Source organism: Symphalangus syndactylus, chromosome 8, assembly GCF_028878055.3.
Source record: "Symphalangus syndactylus isolate Jambi chromosome 8, NHGRI_mSymSyn1-v2.1_pri, whole genome shotgun sequence".
Lineage (NCBI taxonomy): Eukaryota > Metazoa > Chordata > Mammalia > Primates > Hylobatidae > Symphalangus > Symphalangus syndactylus.
The window spans coordinates 46,974,516-46,996,835 of record NC_072430.2 but is presented as its reverse complement, the minus strand read 5'-3'; the positions used below and the strand labels follow the sequence as shown (position 1 = coordinate 46,996,835).

General features: G+C 47.6%; 1 protein-coding gene across 8 annotated transcripts in view; it reads left to right on the top strand.

Annotated features, from left to right (window-relative positions):
- The window catches only part of SMOC1 (SPARC related modular calcium binding 1), a 162,160-nt gene that overhangs the window by 127,578 nt on the left and 12,262 nt on the right, over positions 1-22,320 (top strand). For all 8 annotated transcript variants that reach the window (XM_055288993.2, XM_055288995.2, XM_055288999.2 and 5 more), the window contains exons 8-11: positions 6,881-7,073; positions 7,611-7,693; positions 9,514-9,619; positions 19,281-19,525. In XM_055288993.2, coding sequence (XP_055144968.1) covers positions 6,881-7,073; positions 7,611-7,693; positions 9,514-9,619; positions 19,281-19,525 — 627 coding nt within the window. The remainder of the gene's footprint in view (positions 1-6,880; positions 7,074-7,610; positions 7,694-9,513; positions 9,620-19,280; positions 19,526-22,320) is intronic.

Below are 22,320 nucleotides of genomic sequence, written 5' to 3'. Positions count from 1 at the left end.
ATTTGCTACTCAGGATCCTGCTTTAGGTCCTCCTCTCTCAGGACAATGTGAGCTTACTTTTCCTGTAGTGTAAGGAACTCCCTGTCCGGATGGCCAGAGTAGCCACCTTGGTTACCAACCGAGCCTCCACTGGGAGAGCTTCTGATTCTTTCTCTGGGAAGACTGCATCATTCATCAAGGCATCTTCCCAGTCCATGTTTTTATGGCTTGTGACTCTTCTTCAGTTCTTCTGCATATGGTTCTCCGTAAGATTAGCCTTATTTTTCAGATGGACTTCACGATGCTTCATGTTATAGGTCAATTTGGCTAGGCCATCCTGCCCAGTTGTTTGGTCAAACACTCATCTAGATATTGGTGTGAAGGTATTTTGTGGATGTGGTCAATATTTACAGTCAATTGACTTCAAATAAAACAGATTGCCCTTCATAATGTGGGTGGGTCCCATCCAATCAGTGGAAGGGCTTAAGAACAAAGACTGAGGTTTCCCCAAAAAGAAGGAATTCCCTCTCCAGACTGTAACATGGAAATACTGCTTGAGTTTCCAGTCTGCTGACCTGACCTATTGATTTTGGACTCAAGACTGCCCCATCACTCTTACCTGAATTTCTAGCCTATTGGCCTGCCCAACATATTTTAGATTTGCCAGCCCGTATAATTACATAGCCAATTCCTTAAAATATCACTCTCTCTGTCTCGTGTATCTATAATCTGTAGATATCTAGCACTTGTCCCTGTGCTAGCCCTTCCAAAACCAATAGATATAAAGATACACACACACATACATATACACCTGTCTCTGTCTTCTGTTGGTTCTCTTTCTCTGCAGAACCCTGAGTGACACAGACCTTCTGTCTACTGTCTGCTCTCTCCACCCATCTCTCCCTTCACCCTCTGCTTCCTCCATCACCATGAGGTTCCCATGTTCTTTCTCCAAAAAGCTTACAGCATAGCTGGCCTACCAATAACTGCTGACTGCGTGTGCAGAAGGTGCTTTGGTGTTGGGTTACCCAGGATCTCAGCTTTTCTGTCTGCTCCTTTCTTCAGCAGTTCCTCCTCTGGAAGGCAGTGTCTAGAAAGAAAGGCCAGCCCAAAGATCTGAAACTCAAATCTTGTAATGTTTATGTTTTTGGCCATTTTTGCTTTAAACAAAAAAAGAAGAGAAAGGAAAAAGATGATGAAGAAGAAAAGGTTTCTGGGATAAAAGACTAAACTCTGGGCTAAAATCAAGACCGGGGATTAGCTGAGGATTTAGGTTATCCATGCTTTCCTTTGTTCCTAATCACCACGAGTAATTGAGAGGCACAGAGGCCTGGGCTAGTCCTAGCCGACAGAGCTGTGCTCCAGGCTTATCCTCTCTTAGTGGGATGTGAAAGAACCCGTGCCCCGGGCCTGGAGACCGGGTTCATGTTTGTCTGGTCCAACCTCTTTTTTCCTCTCCTGTCTCCTGCCCTGCCCACTCCTGCTGGACTTTGGTCCTTCTTTGCTATGTGCAATTAGTGGTGGACAGGGTTGTGTGCTTTCTGGTGACAAGGGGTGGACATGGTTTCACTTCTATTTGAGTATTTACCATGTGCCAGACTTGGTACTGGGCAGTTTGCTTGGATGTTTTTTCTATTGCGTTTCTTCTCTTAGGCAGTCAGAGCTTTGTCAGTGAAACTTTAACCACTCATTGCCAAGTGCGGAATGACCTGACTCTCACTTCTTCTCTGCACCATCTGAGGGACAGGATTATAGGGGCAGGCATGTGAAATGTGTGGCCACGCATTTCCATGCCCCACCCCCCCCCCACAGCCCTGATTGTTCCCTCTCCCCTTCTGTTTATGACTTCCAGGTGTTTACAGATTGTCCTGGCCCATTCTCATAGATACCTAGCCAGACCTTCTAATCTTGCCATCTCTCCCTCAGTGTTCCTGAGCAGAGATTATTTTAGAACAGTGTGTGTTCACTTCTGGGGAGCTCCTTCTCTGAACCCATGATCATGAAGAGACCCACGAAATAGGCCCCCTGTCTTGCATTCTGGAAGGGGACTTCTTGGTACCTAAGAAAACTGATAGATGTGAATTTTAAGATGCATTTGAGATCTAGGTAACTGAGAAGGACAGAGGATGATAGTGGCCCCATGGGTGGGCTGGCTTTTTGGGTCTGCTACTTCCTAGTTCTGTGATCTTGATCCAATGACTCTGCCAGTCTGTGTTTCTGCATCTTCCTGTATTCAGTGAGGATAAGAAGAACACTATTTTAGAGGCTTGTTTAAGTTTGAAGTGAGTTAATACAAGCAAACTGCCCAGTACCAAGTCTGGCACATGGTAAATACTCAAATAAATCTTAGCTATTGTTATTCATTTTAGAGTTCTGCAATGCTGGATGAGTTACAAATTTGGGTCCTCACATATGGAATAAGCTTATGCCCTGTGGTACTTACTGATTAGCATCTGCATGACCCATAACCTCTAGAGAAGCCCTTCAAGAATAATTGATTGGTTGATTGAAGGGCTTACAGGGCTACAAAAATACGTGTGGGGTAAATTGATGAGTAGTTGAGGAGGTCTAGATGTTTCAGTTATCTGTTGCTGTGTAACAGACTGCTCCAAAATGTACTGGCTTACCATAAAAATAATTTATTCTTTCTAATGTGTCTGTGGGTTGGCCGGGTACTTGTTTTACCTGAATTTACTCCTGGACTCATCCAGGTGGGGGAGGATCAGCTGGGCTGGAATGTACAAGGTGACCTCCCTCTCACATCTGCTGTTGGTACTCGCTGTGACCTGAGCTGCTTCCCTTTCCTCTCTGTGGCCTCTTGTTCTCCAGTAGGCGAGACCAGCTTCCTTGTGATGATCTCAGGGCAGCTTCCACAAAAGTGAAAGCGAGAGCTGCAAGTCCTCTTGAGGCCTCGGCCTGACACACAACATCAGCATTGCCTCTAACACTCTATTGGCCAAAGCAAACCAGAGTCCACGTGGAGGGGTCCACACAAGGGCATGATCACAGGGAGGCACAGTTCAGTGGGGACTGTTTTGTAATGAGGTGACCTATACTAAGTAAAAGAAAAATGTAGGTTAGGATAAAAATCAGATTAGCAGGCTGGAGAATGGCATGAACCCGGGAGGCGGAGCTTGCAGTGAGCCGAGATTGCGCCACTGCACTCCAGCCTGGGCGACAGAGCGAGACTCCGTCTCAAAAAAAAAAAAAAAAAAAAAAAAAAAAATCAGATTAGCCTGTGGCAAGAAGATGATCTTGCAGAGGTGAAGCACCCAGCCAGTGCTGAAATGTCAGCTCTGCCACTTCCTAGTTCTATGATCATCCAATTTCTCAGCCAGTCTGTGTCTCTGCATCCTTTTCTGTTCAATAAGGATAACAACACTGCCCTTAAAGGCTTGTAATGAGTTTGAAGTGAGTTAATACAAATAGTGCACCTAATTCCAAGTCTGGCCCATGGTAAATACTCAAATAGATGTTAGCTATTGTTATTCATTTTAGAGTTCTGCAATGGTGGATGAGTTAAATTTGGTTTTAAGTTTTCCGCTTCTGAGGCAAAGAGAGAAAAATATCCAGGTACAAGATTTGTAGCGTGCTTAGGTCGAGAAGACATCATTGGTCAGAAGAAGCTGTGCTGTGTCCAGCACATTTGGTTTTGAATGCAGCAGATTTGGGATAGTCTGCAAAGACACTGACATAGAAGAGCTCACTGTAAAAATAAAGTTGTTCGTCTCCTAGAGCAAATGGTTAGAGGCAACACTGTCTAGAGGTTAGCAAGTCAAGCCTGACTGTCAGGATCCCCGGCCTTTCTCTCTCCCGGCTGAGTGAACTTGGGAAAATCCATTAATTTCTCCAACGTTCAGCTTCCTTGTCTACAAAATGGGCATCATAATAGTGCCTACCTCACATGGGCACAGGGATTCATCTGGTAAAGCCCTTAGTCTATTGCCTGGCACATATCACTCAATGAATGTTTGTTTTTATTGTTATTAGTTGTAAAGATGATTTTAAGGGAGATTTTCTCTTTGCTGTAAGTTAAACTCTCTGTGTTCTCTTCACAGAGGGTTAGTGTTATTATGATAAATCACTCCTGTCTCTTTCTTAGAGGCACCTGGACTTGCAGATACTGTAATGAAGTAGTAAATCAATAATAAAAATAATAAAATAAAAAAGTAATAAACCTTGCATTCAGGCTTTTAAAAAATTCTTTGCTATCCCCCATTTTTCCAAATTAGTGAGCTTTATCATTTATTTTATTTTATTTATTTTATTTTATTTTATTGAGACAGGGTCTTACTCTGTGGCCCAGGCTGTAGTGCAGTGGCGTGATCATGGCTCACTACAGCTTCAACCTCCTGGACTCAGGTGGCCCTCTCACCTCAGCCTCCTGGGTAGCTAGGACTACAGGCATGCGCCATCACACACACTGGCTACTTTTTGTATTATTTTTTTTTTTTTTGTAAAGACAGAGTCTTGCTATGTTACCCAGGCTGGTCTCAAACTCCTGGGGTAAGCAATCTGCCTGCCTCAGCCTTCCCAAATGCTGGGATTATAGGTATGAGCCACTGAGCCTGGCATTTTAATGATTTTATTCTCCATGGAACTTCATAGACACTGACTATAAACAGCTCAGAACAGCCTTCAAGGACTTCCAGAAATCCATCAACAGGGCCCAAACCACGAGTCTGTGCCTCTTCTTAGATGGCTCCTGTCCACATTTCCAAGGGTCTCGGGACCCCCAGTGGTGTGAAGTCAGGTTCATTATTCGCTCTGCCCCTGGGGAAGTTCCCCCCTTCTCTCTTTGCCTCTTGCTTTCAGTCTGATTTATGGCTTTAGAAGGTTGGCCTGGAGAGTCTTAATTTAAAGCCTCTGTCAGAGGTTGTTACATGAACGTGGTGCCAGTAAAAAGCTGTTTTCCTTTGGTTTTGCTCCTCTATTGCCTCTTTCATGGCATGAAATACGAGGTAGGAAAATAAGGCTACCAAATTGGGGTTGGGGGAGCTATTGAAAAATTCTTGCATAATCCCCTTGAAGTTGCCATGGCACCTTCCCAGCCAGGGGCTGAAGTCAAAATGCTGGATCTTCAAGCCAGGTTTCCCCAGGCCCCTCTCCCTGCTCAGTTTCTGTCTCTTTGCTGCCTCTAGATGCTGTTCTGGTGGTAGTCACAGTTGGAGGCAGAATCCCAAGTCTGATGTCTGTCAGCTGTTTTAAGCTCCTCTTCTTCTAGCCAAGGAGATTCTGTTTAGCTTTTCTATATTTGCATTATGAAAACAGTAGTTTTTTTTCACTTCCCAAATTCAAAATAACATTTTCTATTTTAATAGTGAATATGCTATATGTGCCTGCCTCCTGGCCCTCAGATATTTTTATGCCCCTAAGGAAATATTTTTACCCTGCAATGAGAATCACCAGGCTATTGTTTTCAAGCATTTTCCTAGCAGTGAGACATAGCATTGTTTTTCTATCATCTGACTTACCTGCAAAACTGCATTGAGCTACTTTGTGTCTCTGTGTACTCCTATGGTTTGTTTAAACATGCGTGTTTTACCTATATGTGTGTCATTAACACAGCCATTATTTCAAGGAAGTTGGCTTCTTTAAAGTGGAGTTGAGTGTCTGTTATTTTGATTACTCGTGCTGTTGTTCAGTGCACAGCATGGTTCTCCAGGTTGCTGATACCAAGTTCCTTGCTCTTAAGAAGGGTATTTTTGTAACGATCTGTAAACATTCAGTGGGATGCCCAAGACTACATTCCTGTCAACTTCTTCAAGAGAAGAGTTGTAGAATAGTGGTATGAAAGAAATATAGTAGGTAAATAAACAAGTAAATGAAAAATAAAGTAATAGTACAGGTTTATGATGTGATTCTTTTGTTATCAAAAAAGTAGATGTGTGCACCTGTATTTCCATGCATGTATGTACATAAAATCTAGGGAAGGTACAGTGTTTAACTTTGGCAGGATTATAGGTTTTTCCAAAGTTTCTTTTTTTAAACTTCTTTGTAATAAGAAACCCAACACTATTTATTTTTAATAATTAAAAAAAAAAACAAAAAAAACAAAAAGGGAAGCCAGGCAGGCTAAGTGGTTGATTGGGAAGAATTTTCAGGTAAGTGGCTGTGCAGATGTGAGACGCCCTGGAGCTGGCCATGCTGGACACAGGGTGCCATGCACTGTCTCAGCCGGGCACTGGCTCGGGGGAAACCAGGTTTGGCGGTTCAGACACGCTCGTGTTCCTGAGGCTGAGTGCAGACACCATCCGGCTGGGCTTGTTTTCTCTCCAATTGGATGGAAACAGCATTGGGTAATTCACTGAAATTCACTCGGTCTGGTTTGTCCAGCAGCTTTGGAGGGTGGGGAGAAGCCAAGGCTGGACCTTGTTTCTGCTCCTCTTGGGTGCTGAGCATCACTCCACATGAGACTGATGGCCACGGCTCCATCCTGCTGTGTCTGGGCTTGGAAGGGTCTACACGCACAGGCATTCCTGCATCAGCTTGCAGGGTAGCCAGGCTCCTGCACTCACCTCTCCTGCAGCCCATAGACAGAGCATCAGCAGGAGCCACTCTGAAAACAGTGAGATATTCCACCCTTGGGACAAGCTGCCACTCTGAGAAGGGGCATCCCTGGAGTCCCTGTCTGGCTTGTTGCTGCAGTTGAACCTATTTGGTGGGAATGCTAATGAATGCTGGCAGCAGAGATGGCCACAGGGAGGTTCTGAACCTCCAGCCCCCTCAGCATGCACTGGCATGGGAGGCAGCGCTCCGTGGTAATTCATCAACGGGGCAGCTCATCAGTTCCTTGGGTCCAGGCCTGGTCCTTGCTACTTACTTTGGATGCTGGGCACAGAAGACAGGAATGTTAAATCACAGGAGTGATAGTCACCACAGGCTGTGTCTTCTCTTGCAGAGAAAGTCTACTCATGTGACCAGGAGAGGCAGAGTGCCCTGGAAGAGGCCCGGCAGAATCCCCGTGAGGGTATTGTCATCCCTGAGTGTGCCCCTGGGGGACTCTATAAGCCAGTGCAATGCCACCAGTCCACTGGCTACTGCTGGTGTGTGCTGGTCGACACAGGGCGCCCGCTACCTGGGACCTCCACACGGTAAGCCCCCCAGGCTGGGTCCTGGGAAAAACGCACCTGCTGGCTGTTATCCATGCTGGCATCTCCCAGTGTTCCTGCCCTGGTTTGGTGGGAGTTGAGTGCCTGGGAGAGCAATGTTTTCAATGAGTAGATGAGTTTCAGGTAGAAAGACCCTGGGACCTGGATTCTGGTCACAGGCTTGTCTCTTTCTAACTTAAGACCTTGGAACAGTACTTAACCTCTCTGAACGTCAGTTTCCTCATGAGATTATTGCCCTTTCTAAGCCACTAGGTTCCATGGGTCAATAAAGATACTGTGTGTAGCTCAAGTGTCATTGTTATTATGCTTGAGTGGTTGAAATGACATGCCTGAACATGTCTCAGTGGGAACACTGATGCTAAGATTGCCTTGTAGCTGCCGGACAGTGCAAGAGATATCGTGCTGCCTACCCTCGGTGCTTTAGGCTTGGTGACAACATAGATCATTGCTGGGCAGTAGTGACTGAAGTAGGCTCAGTTGCCAGCCCCTCCCAACCCCCCCATATCTCTCTTTTCCCAGCTACGTGATGCCCAGTTGTGAGAGCGACGCCAGGGCCAAGAGTACAGAGGCGGATGACCCCTTCAAGGACAGAGAGCTACCAGGTGGGAGACGATGCTGCCCTGCCGGCGCCGTCACCTCCTTCTGTTCCTCCACCCTCTTATTATGCAGAAGAAGCTGTCTCCTCTTTGTCTGTTTCCCCATGTGTAAGGTGGAACCAGGAGCCGTGGGATCTGCATCCCAGTCTGGGATTTATCCCTAATTAGCTCTGTGCTCTTGTGCGTGTTGCTTCTCTTCCTTGTGCCTCTTCGTCTTTATAATGTAGTCATCAGGCTAAAATCCTGTCTGCAACTCCACAATGTGTTGTCCATCTGAGGTCCATGAGGACAATGTTTTGAGCACTGTGAGTTATTTTTTCCAGGGCTGTGAGGATAAGATAGCTTATAGGGAGGGGCTGTCCTGAGCGATGTGGACAGTGTCTGTTGCTTGCTCTGAAGAGGCAGATGACCCCTGGTGACACAGGACGACCATGGAGTGTGACACAAGACACATAGGCAGGGCCCTGGTACCTCCAAATGGCTGATGTGTGTGTTTCCCCTTATTTATAGCAATCTCTGCCTGCAAGTTACAGTAAAATTACTAAATATTGGTGGCTTGGAATCTTATTGTCTTTACACAGCACAAAGTCAGATTAGTGCTGGTGGGAAATGGGCCACCTTCCCATGACCTATCAGGACTCCAAGTGAGAACTGAAAGCAGAGAGTTCTAAAAGTCAGGGAGTTCCACACGAGGTTTGTAGAAATCACCCCATCACAAGAGTGGAGTCATGGTGGCCAGGGTACCCCTTTAAGCTAACCCCTCAACAAATGTGAATTGAGATTCTACTATGTGCCAAGCACTGGGTATAATCTAGTGGTCAAAGGTGACATGAGACTTACGGAGTGGAGGAGACAGATTGGATGTGAATAAATGAATACAGGCATTTATAGATAGTCGTGGTGGGTACTCTGAAGGAAAAGCGGAACGTGCTGTGAGAATGGCAGGGAGAACCTGCTTTAGATTCCACAGCTTCTCTGAGAAGCAAGTGTTGAACCTGAGACCTGGAGGATTTGGGGACAGAAGAGAATGAGCTAGTTGCTAATTTCTGTGTGGAGTTGCTTTGGAGAGGAGCACTGGGAGTAGTGTAGAGGGCCCATTTGGTGCTGGTGATCGTGACTTTATAGGACACCCATTTATCCAGTCGTGTGGTGGTGTTTTCCCCAGCTATGTGGTGTAGACATGGATAAAGGCGTATCTATAGAAGGTTCATCTGTGCTTTACTGTGTTTTCCTGGAATAATACAAGGATGAAAAAAGGAACAAGGACTTGGGAGTATTTACAAGAGAGATGCTGTAGTTATAATCTAAGATGGATGAGGAGGGAAGTGAAAAAAGGAGGAGGCTCTTGGATGGATCCGGTGGTAGGTGTACTTAAGTCAACTTTGACCACTGGGGGTTCTCTCCCTCCCTTGTGCTCCCACAGCCCCTAGTTCTTACCCCTAGCACAGTATTTTTCTCACTTTAGTATGACTGCTTGGCTATTAGGTTGAGTTCCCCTGTAGATGTGAACTTTACAAGGATAAGGACCTTCTGTATTGTTCACTCTGTATCTCTAGCATTTAACATGGTGCCTGAGTTGATGTCTAGCAAAAATGTGTGGAATGGAAGAAAATTGAAAGCATTATTTGGTCTGATGGTCCTTTGTGGGGTATGGGTAAAGGAACTATGGAAGTTTATGAGACTCATCTGATCAGTGAACAAATCACTAAAGTGGATTTGGCTGGACAAGAAGGGCTTTGAGAAGTTTAGGATAGGATGGTAGTTGAGAAAGCTGTTGACTTGATTTTTACCTGGCATCTACCTTCAAATCTCATTTTATCTTTTAGGCTGTCCAGAAGGGAAGAAAATGGAGTTTATCACCAGCCTACTGGATGCTCTCACCACTGACATGGTTCAGGCCATTAACTCAGCAGCGCCCACTGGAGGTGGGAGGTGAGAATGTGAGCAGGAATCAGGCCCAGGAGAAAAATGTGGGGCCCCTGACTTTTCAGATGCTGAGGGAGGGTGGGAGAGTGGGCAGGGTTTGGGGAGGGCAAGGGCTGGAAGTTGATCTTTTTCCTGAAACCATGTACCCATAGCTTTGACCCGCCTTCTGTCAAAAATCTTCCTGCCCCTCTACCTTCCCTATTCTTTGGGAGCTGCTTGTCGCTAGCTTTTAGTTATCTGATTTATAGGAAAGTCCAGGGCTGTCTGGGACTTCCAGCTGTTTAATCTCAGAAGGTGATGGGTTGGAGTGAGAGTTCTGAATGGCAGGAAGGGTGATGGATATGTCATGGGGACGGGGGGCAGAGAGGGAGCACAAAGCACTTTGCAATTTTCTTCTCTCCTAGAAGGCAGGAACCAAATGCCTTTTTGGCATCCTGAGAATTCCAAAGAGCTCTTGGCAATGGAATTGGACACTCATATAGCCAAATACAGCTCAGGTCAGGAATTAAGGTGGTAGCTGAGGCAGTCCTGACGTGAAGCTGAAATGCACATGCTCGCCAGTAACCAGCATTGCTGGACCTCATGAGTTTGGGCCCATTAGGCCAGTTGGTTGGAGATGCATGCATGCATTCATCCATCCGCTTACTACCTTTTGAACATGGAAGACACAGCAAACACTGGGCTAACGATGAGGTATCTGGGGATAGAGGCATGTCCCACCTTCAAAGGGTGCAGCTTAGTGGGGATACTAGCCCATAGATAGATACTTACAAAATCTGTGGTGAGTGCTAGGACAGAGGTGGAAGAATGGAGAATGGTTGTCTAACTCAGTCTGGAGGAGTCAGAGAAGGCTTCCTGGAGAAGGTGATATCTGAGCTGAGTTTTAAAGGATAGGTAGGACTTAGCCGGTCAAAGAAAAGAGAAAGCCATTCCAGAGAGAAGGAAAGGATACTGTGGCTCCAAGAAAGTACATGTCTGTGGTTCAGTTAGGTTGGGCTGGGGTGGATAGGCGGAGGAGGAGGAAGCGGAGGAGGTAAGAGTGGCAATCGTGAGATGGAAGAGGTGGGTAGGACTCAGATCCCGAAAGTTCTGTGAGACATGCTGAGTAAGAATTCTGCTCATGAAGCCAGAGGGGGAAGCACAGCAGAGACTGGCGGAGACAAGTGGGGGAGTGTCTAGGCTCCTTACAGCAGGAGGGGAGGTACTCTAGGCTTGGCAGGGATGGGCACCCTGCCTCTGAACTTATATGGCTCACTGAGGAGGGAGCGCTAGTCCCCCGGCATCTGCCCAGAGGCAGAGCTGTTATCCATAAGGCAAGGAGTGCCACAAAGAGAACAAGCCTAGGCCTTGGAAGGACCCCAGCATAGCTCCTTCAGTGGTGATTGGCAGGACCGTGTGGTATGTGTTTAGGGTAGGAGTTTAGGGCTCCAAGCAGAGCTGTCGATGTTTCTGCATCCTGAGGCAGACAAAGGCAGCCATTTTGAAAGCCCAATTTTATATCAAATCAAAGTGAGTACACACAATAGCCAAGACATGGAAACAACCTCAATGCCCATCAATGGATGACTAGATAAAGAACATGCGGTATATGTATATAGTGGAGTAATATTCAGTCTTAAAAGGGAGAGAAATCCTGTTATATTGGGGGCATTCTGCTAAGTGAAATGAGCCAGTCACAAGCACAAATGCTGCATGATTCCACGTACATGAGGTACCTGAAACAGTCAGACATGTAGAAGCAGAGAGCAGAATGGTGGTTGCCAGGGGTTTGGGGAGTTGCTAACCAATGGGTGTCAAGTTTCAGCAAAGCAAGATGAATGAGTCCCAGAAATCTGCTATCCAACACTGTCCTTATAGTTAACAGCACGGCGCTATACACTTAGATGTTTGTTAACAGGCTAGATCTCCTGTTTAGTGTTCTTACCACAATAAAATTAACAACAAGAAAACAAAAGGAGAAAAAAGAAAAAAGTGAGTGCAGTGGTTGCCCGTCTTGGAAACTGCTTGTCGGGGTGCTTGCCCTGAGCCCCTCTTGGTCCCGTGAGCTCTGAGGCTGGTTTCTGGCTGTGGCTCTGTTTCTGCCACCCCTGTGGGCGGGGGCCAGGCCTCCTCCAGGAGGAGCACAGCACTAAGTCTGAGAAAGATGAAGACAGGGTTCAACAGGCCCACAGACGGGAGCTGCTGGAGGCGGCCCATGGCACTCGGCTGCTCAGTCTCCGAGACAGAGAGGACGGCATCCAGATCTCCAAGAAGAGGGGAGAGGGTGAATTTTGAAAAGGCAGTATTGTTGGCCTGGATGTTACTTGTGTTTAAAATACGAAAAAAGTACCTGTTGTTTCATGCAAAAACAGGCATGAAAGATTTATGTTTTATGTTTATATTTATGTTTAGAAGAGAGGGAAAAAGGAAAAAAAGGAGGTCCATGGGCTTGAAAGTTCTTGGTCTGGGGGCTTCCCACTTACACCTTCCTGCAGGCTCCTGGCATTGCCCCCCAGCTCAGGGGTCCCACCTGCAGTTCTGTCTGAGTCCTAAGGAGGCAGGACTTCAAGCTCCCCTTGGTGCTTTACCAAGAGCAATGCGTGGTCTCCGCTGCAGGTGGGGGACGCAGATGGGCCCTGCTGCCAGGGGAAGGTAGGATTTGTGCCTTATCCTCAAATGATAGACAGTAGGGATTTTTATAGGCAATGAAAGCTAAGAAATTTATAATTTTTTAATATCAGTGTGTCTTTAGGGAAGAGGATCTTTTTTCTGTTCTATTTTAAGTGTCATTTAGAGTTGGAAGAGGTTTTTCAAAAAAATTGTTTTCAAAACATGTTTTTCATTTTAAGCTCATATTAGCTTGACCATACTTGGTTGTGATGGGAATGAAAGATTTGAACTGCCTTTGGTAGTTTTGTTACCTAGAGGAGGGACTTTAATCAAAAGACAGACAAGATGCTTCAAGAAATAGTTTAGAAATCAAGGAAGTGGGTGGGGAAAGGGAGAAGAAAGAGAGAAACTGCTATCCAGGAAGGTAGCTGTCAGGGTTACCAGTGTAGTAACAGGGTTTAAGGCTGTCCCAGATCTTCCCACTGTATTCAGCATAAGCCCTAACTCTGACCTGGGCTGGCCCTTCAGGACAACTTTGCTGGCCCCACCTCTCCTCACATATTCCTTTCCTTCCCACCATTATGTTCCAGGTACTAGTTCTCCTCAGTTCTGGTTCCTCAAACAAGTCAAACTCTTGCCTGTTCCAGGATCTCTATGTCAGTTGCTCCTAGAATTCAGTTCCCCATCTTTCAATGACTGGCCCCTGCTTATCTATTTAAATGTCACCTTCTCAAGGACCACTCAATCTATAGGAGTTGCCTGTTCACCCTGTACCTCAGCACCCCTTTTTAACTCTCAGCCTAGCGTATATCACGGTCTGATATTTTGCTGGCTTGTTGATATATTATCTGTCTCCCTAAACCCAAGGAGAATTTAAGTTCTATGAGAGAAGAAACATTTTCTGTCTTCTTCCCTCCTGTATTCCCAGAGCTTAGACTAGTGCCTGTAACATAGTAGGTGCCCAATAAAATATGTTAAGTGAATAAATAGCTAGAGGGACAGGGGATAGATGGATGGATCCCTGTCTTGATAAGACCTCTTTCTGGCACACATCAGAGGGTCAACCGACCACCACAAGACCAAGTATAAGGCTGGAGCCAGCTGTCAAGTTTACTGTAGTGTATTTTGTAACCAGGGCCCAAGGGTACCCTGGCCAGGACCCAGGGACTTGGAGCGCCATGCAGACAGACCCTGGCCAGTTGTCCCTCTTGTATGATGGAGGAGCAGAGGTATGGGGCAGCTGGAGGTCAGGTAGCATGTCTGGAACAGGACTGACAAAGACAATTAGGAAATCCAGGCGTTCTGGGTTTTGGCCTTGGCTGTGGAATTCAGGCAGAGTTGGGGCTGCAGGCATGAAGTTAAGGAAGCCGCATCTGATCCCTCCTTCATCCTCTCAGACTCTAGTAGTTAAAGTTGGACATCAGCTGAGGCCAGGGAAACAGTCTCACCTGGGGACAGTGGGAAAAAGGGATAGAAGATGTTTGGACAGTGCAGAAAAAAGGTGCCTTCCTCCCAGTCTACTTCCTGTCAGGCATGGAGGCGGTGGCTTTGCAGCAGCTCTCATGTTGCAACCCGCCCCTGGTATGAGCTCCATGCTAGGTTCTGGGGCATCTGAAGAAAAGGGGATAGTTTCTGTCCTGGAAGGGAGATACAGAACAACCATATGACTGCAGTATAAAGTCAGTGGGATAATAGAGGCTGAAAAAGTGTTGCAGGGACCCTGGGGAGCCAGAGCATGTGAGGGAAGGCTTTCCATGGGAGCAACAGTGGGGCCCCATCTTCCCTTACGAATGGGAAAATGCCTGACCTAGATGGACCAGGGGTAAGGGCCTTCCAGCAGAGGGGACCATGTGGGTAGTGAGGTGTGAACAGGGTAGGAAGTGTGGAAGGAATTGTAAGAAGTAGTATGGTTTATGTTTGGGAGTCAGGTTGGGGACAGGTAGGAGATGAGGCTGCAGAGCTGGGCAGAGCCCAGCTGGTGCCAGGCCCACGGAGTCAAGATGCAGGGCAGTAGGGAGCTGCAGGGTTAGGTGGGCATTTTTGCAGAGTCATCCTGATGGCACTATGCAAGTGGGATTGGAGGGGCACAAGGCAGGAAGGAAGATGACAGCAAGTGTCAGCATGAAGGGTGATGAGGGCATGGACCATGGGAAAGGGATGATTTGCTGAAGCTTTTGTAAAGAAATCAATAGGATTTCAAGACTTGCTACATGCAGGGAGTGGAAGAGTGGGAGGCATCTACTCCCTTTTCTGGCCTGATTTATTAGCAAAAAACAGTGCTACAAAGATCTAAAAATAGGCAGAGTAGAATGGGGTGTCTGTGAAAACTCTATGGCAGGTGCATGGGAGGGTGTGCATTGCAAATATCAATGGATGATAGTCCCTCTTGGTGAATGTTTTCTGTGTAAGTGAGTTATCCCTTTGGCCCCTCTGGCCAGGGCTCCAGGAGGCAGTATTCCCCCTTAGATCAGCCTTCCTACAGCACCCATTAGCATTTATCAGTCCCAAAGGAAGATTTCTGAGATCTCAGCTGGCAGAGTCTTCTAGAGCAGGGGAACCCTCTCCTGGCTCCACCCTCCCCTAGGGAAAGTCAACTTTGAGGGGAGGTAGGAAGGGCTGTGTGAGCCTCTTGGCCCTTCACGTGGTCCCCCGAGGGGAGACTGTACTGTGGCTTCCTCCTTCCTGCCCAGTGTGGTTGCCTGTTGATGGCTTTGCAAGGAAGAGGCTGGAATGTGGCTGACTTGGCATTTCCCAGCCGCACCCGCACAGCTGGCGGGGCCTGGACCCAACTCCAGACGGGGCTCAGTTGGTCTGCTTGGCTTGGCTAGTGCCTCCAGGCCGGCCCGCCTTACCTTCTCTAAAACTGCTTAGGACAGCAGAACTGGGCCCGAGATCTTGGCCAAAGCAGGTTTCCTTGTGGTAAACGGAGCTGGCTCTCCAGCTGTGCGTTGCAGCCAAGGCCTGGCGGGGCTGAGGCTGCAGAAGCAAAACTGAAAGTGCTGTGGGAGAAGGGTAGCCTATGCCACCTCTAAAACTGGGAGAAGGCTCCATGGGGCCAGTTTGGGGAGGAACTTGGCTCTAGTGGGTTTCCTCATCCCTGGAGGCAGAAGTCAACAGGACAGCCACAAAAACAGCCCAGAGGTAGGGCAGACACCAGCATTGTTTGGCTCATGTTGTCTGAACCATAGTCTTCTAAAATCTGGAATCTGATATCACTTGGGTGTGTCTTTTCATACCATATCCAAGGAAACTTGGATATCGTACCTACCCAGTGAGCCCTTTTAGTAGAAGTAGAACTTTACCCACTGAGAAGTCTGCAGTGTGGACAAGTGAGTGCTGTTACACTGCTCCTAAGGAGCTCTTGCTCCCTCTAACTTAGGTCCCCAGCCTTTGCCTGATGAGCAGCTTTGAATTCAGCAGTCCTGACCTCCAGTGGAATATATGTGTGCGTGTGTGAGACAGGTTGGGAGCCTGAGGCCAGTGTAAGTCTGGAGCTGGGAGGGGAAGGGGCAAGGCTTTGGGCTTTCTTGGGCTATGGCTTTGTGGTTGAGGGAGTCTAACTGTGATGGAAAGTCTCCAGCAAAGACTGCTTGAGAGATTCCTGAAGCTCTGGGGGAGACCTCCCTGCTCCATGCCTATCCAACACTCCCCCAGGAAAAATCTCAGATTCTTTTCAGTTAACAGAGGCCTCTTGGGTCTTCTTTTGCACACACTTACTGCTACGCTAGGACTCCTGCTGGATCTAAGTCTTAGCCAAGAGCTTGTATAAAGCATAGTGGGTACCTGCTGTCAACCTCATCTGTGACTTAAGGCTGTTGCCAGGCCAGAAACTTGATTTACAGAGTTTTAAAATTCACTGCCTTCAATTCTTTTGTTGGAAGTAGGGAAACTATCCCCAAACCCCTCCAGCTACTGTCTTTTGTCTCACTCCATCTTCTTCTTTAAGCATCATGCTTAAATACTCTTCTTGGGCCATGGCTAGAGCCTCCATTCCTCTAGATCAAGGGTTTTGTTTTGTTTTGTTTTTGTCTTTTTTTTTAACCTGAGTCCATGGACTTTGAATGGGATTTAGGGAGTCCATTAATCTCCTAAAATCTGTAGACTTCTCTGTATATGTCCATTTCTCTAGAGAGAGAGCTCATATCTTTGTGTAGGCTCTCAGAGGGTTCACAATCCCTCATGGACTCAAAGCTGAAATTTTCTGCTATTAAGGTACTTGGAGTTTGGCCTGGCCAAAGTGTTGGATTCCAAAGATGACCCTAGGGCTACCCAGCTTATAGGTAGAGGTAGGGCTCTCTTATTTAGGGGTTTGAGGGTGTTTTGGCAGCCGAAGGAGTTCAGAAGCAGAGAATATCATGCTAGCTGAGAAGGAGGAAGGAAGGCAGCAGGACCCTCAGGCCTCACAGGGCAGGCTGTGAGTCATGCCGGTGTTAGAGGGAGCCCAGAGGCACTGCCTGGAGGGGCTCAGAGGATCTCTCCTGAGGAAGTGAACGCTGCACATCTCAGCCCAGTGGCTCAGCTGGGAGCCAGGCGGGGTGGGGGGCAGCAATCAGAAGTCGTGGCTGCCCTGCACTGGGAGGCCTTGATGGGAGTGAAGAGAGTCAAAATGTTGTTCTTCTGGCAAGGAGGTGTCAGGAAGGGAAAATCAGAAGAAACGCAGGGAAAGAGGCAGGAGTCAGATGATGGTCAGTCTCAGGCATGGAAGGGAAACTCTTGGAGGTTGTAAAGTCAGAAGAAGAACTGCTTCTTGCTGCAAAATAGCCCAAAGGAGGGTGGCAGAGCTCTATCAATGGAGTTGCTGAAAGCTGGACAGGCGGGAGCCCCAGAAACACGTGTTGGAGGGAGCGCGCCTCCCCTGGCAGGGCCTCTGGGTGGGATGACCTCATCCTTTCCCGTCTCAGCGACTGAGGCTTTATTATTCCAGCCTCTAGGTAGACATTACGCTATACTGAGCCTAAAGGTTAAAGGAAGAGCTGCCTTTGCCTTGGAACTCTCATGGCTCCCTGGCGGGAGGGGCTGAGCGGGAAGGTCCCTGACTGCCTCCCCCATTGCCTGAGAGAACTGAGTTCCTTCCATGGGGGCCTTCTGTCTCTCCTCCACAGCCTGTGTCCTCCCTGCTGTTTGGGAAAAGGCAGGGACAGGCAGGTCACTCCCCTACCTGCATCAATAGCATCCCAACAAAATTTTCTGCCTTTGCAGCTGGTATGCACTGCAGGGGCCATCTTAAGAGTGAATATTGCAGGTAAAATAGGGAAAGATGGAAAACACCAGAATACTGTGTATGCTGGCAGAGACAGAATCTGAGTTCTTCAATGAATAACTTCATGCCTGTTTCAAAGACCTCCTGAGCCTGGTTTCCATGACAGACTAAGCAGATTTCCTAAGAGTTAGAGGCAGCTGGCAGCTCTCCATGGCTCCCTCACACCTTCCGCCAGGTACTCTCTGAGTTAAACCTGTCACGAGGAGGTCCCCTTGGCAGATCCACTAATTTCATCCTCCTGGAATCAGTCCAGGACGCCCAGAGTACCTGCCCAAGACTGAAATTCAGCTAATTAGGAATAGGCATCTAACAGGGATGGATGACTGGCATTTTCCCCCCAATAATGGAACTTCTTTTTCCCTGAACTTGGATGTTACTTGGTGGGGTGGAAGAGGAGGGAGTTTGCTGGCTTGTTCACAGGGGAGGTGTCAGAGATTATCTCCCTTCTGGAAAACTCAGCAAACCCCAGAGAAGAGAGAGTGGCATGACAAGTGCCTTGAACAATTTTCCCACCAGGAACAGCTTCAGAATGTGCAGACAGGCCTTGGGCCCTGATCTAGGATCCCTGTGGAACAGTGAGCCCTCTGCCCCACTTCTGACCTCTGGTAGTCATGCGCTCTGTCCCAGTGCCCTGCACACTGAGGATGTGAATGTGTGGGACTCCCAACGTCAACCTTATTCTCCTTGCCCAGGGGAAGTTGCACAAGGGCCTAGATCACATTCACTCAGTGCCAAGCCCTGGGAACAGGAGCCATGGGGCTCTTGGGGTTCCATTCTCCCGGTTAGTGATCCCAGGCAGCCCCTCTATAATAGACCCATTATTGGCTTTAAAAATTGTAAATAGTAGTTATCACTCTGACTCCTTTTTGGGAGAAAATAGGACATAGTTAAGTAAATAACATAGATGAGTAGGCCCTTGCATACAGTTACATGTGCAGACGTAGATATTGGCCTTGTAACTTGATGAGGGGCTGTGTTAGACGTGTTTGTGACTCTCCATCTGGCTGCCAGAAAGTGTTCTTGGTGACTCTAGTCCAGCATTTCTCAGCAGAATCACCTGGCGGTGCTGGTGAATACGGGGTTTCCTGGGTCCACCCCAGACCCCCTGACTAAAACCTCACGCTGGAGAGACTCACCCCCAGTAGGTCCAGGCTTTTGCAGTTTGGGAACTTCTGTTTGTGTCTGACCCAGTTGCTTTCTTCTCTCAATTCCCACTGCATTGGATGTCCAGCAGCGATGGACCATGGGAACCTCACACCCCACATTCAGTCGTCATGACTGTTTTCACCTTTTGGCTGTGTCTCATAGAGACAGTGAGCCACTTGAGGCCAGGGGTGCACCCTCCAGGGCCCAGACTGGCACTGGGCGTACAGTGGATGCTCAGAGCACCTTCCCCACAGTCAGTCCACCCCAGGGCACATGTTTACGTGTGACGAGCAGCTTGTCCGCAGTGAGTGCTAGGTCAGGGGAAGGACAATTTGGATTCCAGCTCTGGTTTATTCAGCGAATTAGATCAAGCCAATTTGTCTTGAGCACCCATCATGTACAAGAACATTTCTGGCTTTGGTAGAGGGTGAGGCATGTTTATGTAATAAGGATTACCCACCTGGGGAGTCCTGAGAAAAGAATGGTCCAATCTTGGGATTTGAGTCGGAGAGGATGGCTTGATGCTGCCACAGGCTCAGCTGCTCTGGGTGGACTTTGGCTTGGAGGAGCCGTTTCTACCTGACTTTCTGGGGGCAGTCGTACCAGGGCTGATGGTTCCTGCAAGATCCTGAGTGGTGTTCTCTGGGGTGGGGGTGTTTGTCCATGGCCCAGGTTCTCAGAGCCAGACCCCAGCCACACCCTGGAGGAGCGGGTAGTGCACTGGTATTTCAGCCAGCTGGACAGCAATAGCAGCAACGACATTAACAAGCGGGAGATGAAGCCCTTCAAGCGCTATGTGAAGAAGAAAGCCAAGCCCAAGAAATGTGCCCGGCGTTTCACCGACTACTGTGACCTGAACAAAGACAAGGTCATTTCACTGCCTGAGCTGAAGGGCTGCCTGGGTGTTAGCAAAGAAGGTGAGTGCTCTCCCCTGCGCCCCTGGCCTTTCAATATTTGCCCCCCCACCCAGGCATGGGACCAAGGGCTCTCTGATAAATGAGATCCCAGGTACTCATCTGTTCATCAATTATTTGCTGGAAGTGTGCTATGCTTCATGCTAGATGTTTGAGACAGTGGTGGAATTGACTGATAAGGTCTCTATCCTTGCACAGAAGGCAGAGCTTAAATAAGCACTCACATGAGCTGTGATACATGCTGTGAGAGTGTGCTAGGGTGGGCCAGGCTATAGTCACAAGTAGACCCATGCATCATGGCTTGACACAGTGGAAAATTTTTCTTTCCCGTATAATAGTTCGGCATGGTTGCAGGTTGTAGGGTGTGTGTGTGTGTGTGTGTGTGTGTGTGTGTGTGTGTGTGTGTGTGTGTGTATAGGGGAAGGAGTAGGGGCAGGGATTGCTCTATGCAGTCACTCTGGGATCCAGGCTGAGAGTGACTCTGCTGTCTTCATCATGTGGCTTCTGAGGTTACTCTGGGGGTCATCTCCATCCTCAGTCAACCAGATGGAGTAGACATGAAGCAGTGCATGAGAGGGAGTTTCATGGGCCAGTCCTGGAAATGACACTCATTCCTGCTGGTATTTCACTGACCAGAGCTCGGTCACTAGGAAGGCTGGGTTTTATGGGCCAGCCCTGGAAATGACACACATTCCTGGTCATAATTCATTGGCTGGAACTCAGTCACTAGGGAAGGGAACCCAAGAAGAGAACAGCATGAATTCTGGTGAGCACCTAGTAAGCTCTGTCACAGCAGGGCAAGTGCAGAGCATTGTAGCAACATATATAGGGGCACCCAAGACACTAAGGGACAGACAGCCTTGGAAAACTTTGTGAAGGAAGCGATGCCTAAACCAGGGCTCAGCAAACAATGGCCTGAATGCTCAATCTAGTCTGTGGCCTGTTTGTGTACAGCCTGTGAACTAAGAATGATTTTTGCATTTGTAAAGAGCTGTAAGTTTGTTTTGAAAGACGAATATATAAGAGGGACTGTACGTGGCCCACAAAGCCTAAAATATTTACTATCTAGTCTCTTGCAGATAAATTTGCCAACCTATGGTCTAACCCATTACTGGAAACATAAGTGGGAGATGGCCAAGCAGAGAGGTCAGGAGAGGGAAGAGTGTTCTAAGCCGAGGCAAATGAGGAGTGAAGCTCTGGAGGCGAGGAAACAGTTTTCAATGAGCTGAAGGATGTTTGTGTGACTGAAGTGAATATCTTAACAGTGATAGGAAGAGCAGGGGTGGTGACAAGAGGCAAGGTGAAGTTGGAGAGTTTTTAAATTCAGGTGAAAGAGTTTAGACTTTATAAGGGTAGTGGAAAGCTGTTGAAGGGGTTCAGAGAATAGATGGTATCAGTTTTTCTGAAAAAAGTTTTCTGGTTTCAGGGTGGGACATGGATTGGAAATGAGCAAGTCAGGGTCACCCAATAGGAGGCGCGTGGCACAGTACAGGCTAGAGTGATGGAGGGCCAAGTTATGAAAACATAACAGGGTAAGGGGGATGGAGAGAAGTGGGTGATTGGAGATCAAGTTGGGTATGGGACAAAGGTAGGTTTGTTCAGCTGGAGGCAGGGCTGCTCACTGAGATGGGCAACATGGAAGGAAGAGCAGGTTAGGTATAGAGGGATGTAGAGGGTGCCCAAGTATGATTTGGACACGTTGAGTTGGATGCACATGAAGGATGAGTGGCTCTGTAATGCAGGTGAAGGGTCTGAAGATGCAGATTTGGGTGATGCTGACTTATTTGAATTGGAAGCTTTGGAAAAGCTGAGATTTCCTAAGGAGAGAGTTTGGCAGAAGAAGACAAAAAGGCCTTTTCCTTGTTCCTCAGTTGTCAGAGTAAACCCAAAGAGTAGCATGGGAAATGGATGGGTTTCCATAGGAACCTGGGTTTGGGACCCGCTCCCCCACCGCCCGCCCCGCCATGGCTGGTTTCTGGCCTTGGTTCTGGGGCTTACTGGTGTGTGACTTCATTACTCTGGGCATGCCTGTCTGATGCGGGTGCTTCTCTGTTCCCATAGTACTCTGAGTCTGCAGGACTCAGCAATGAGTCAATGCTTCAAACCCTGCCTCTTTCACCACATGCGGCTTGAGTGTCCCTTATCTGAAATGTTTGGGACCAGAAGTGTTTGGAGCTTTTTCCGATTTCGTAATATTTGCATTACACTTACTGGTTGAGCATCCCAAATCCACAAAATCTGAAATGCGATATGCTCCAGTGAGCATCTCCTTTGGGCATCATGTCAGCACTTAAAAGGTTTTGGATTTTGGAGCATTTTGGATTTCAGTTCAGTACAAATTACTGAACCATTCTGCATTTCAGTTTCTTCACCTGCTTAATGGGAATAATGCTATAGTCTATCTCATAGGACTGTTGTGCTGATTAAATGGGACAGTGAGTGAAAGCATTCCCAAAGTTCCTGAGAAATTGAAATAACTCAATAGAAGTTCAATATTACTATTCTTCTTCGTAAGATGAACTTACACTGTGTTGCAGTTTACTCTTCCGATTACCCCTTGAAGCCAAAAGGATTCTCTCTCTCAATTCCTAACCTCTAGCACAGTACATGGCACCTGGTAGTTCATTAAGTCCTTGTTAAATGAATGAATAAGTGAAGGAATGAGTGGATGAGGGGGTTGCCCCTTCCGGTGACATTATGCTCTGACACACTTGGAATTTGTGGTCCTTTCGCAGAGCACAGGCAGATGGCCAATGTCGGGAAGAGACCATCCAGTGTTAATGTGGACCCCAGGCATA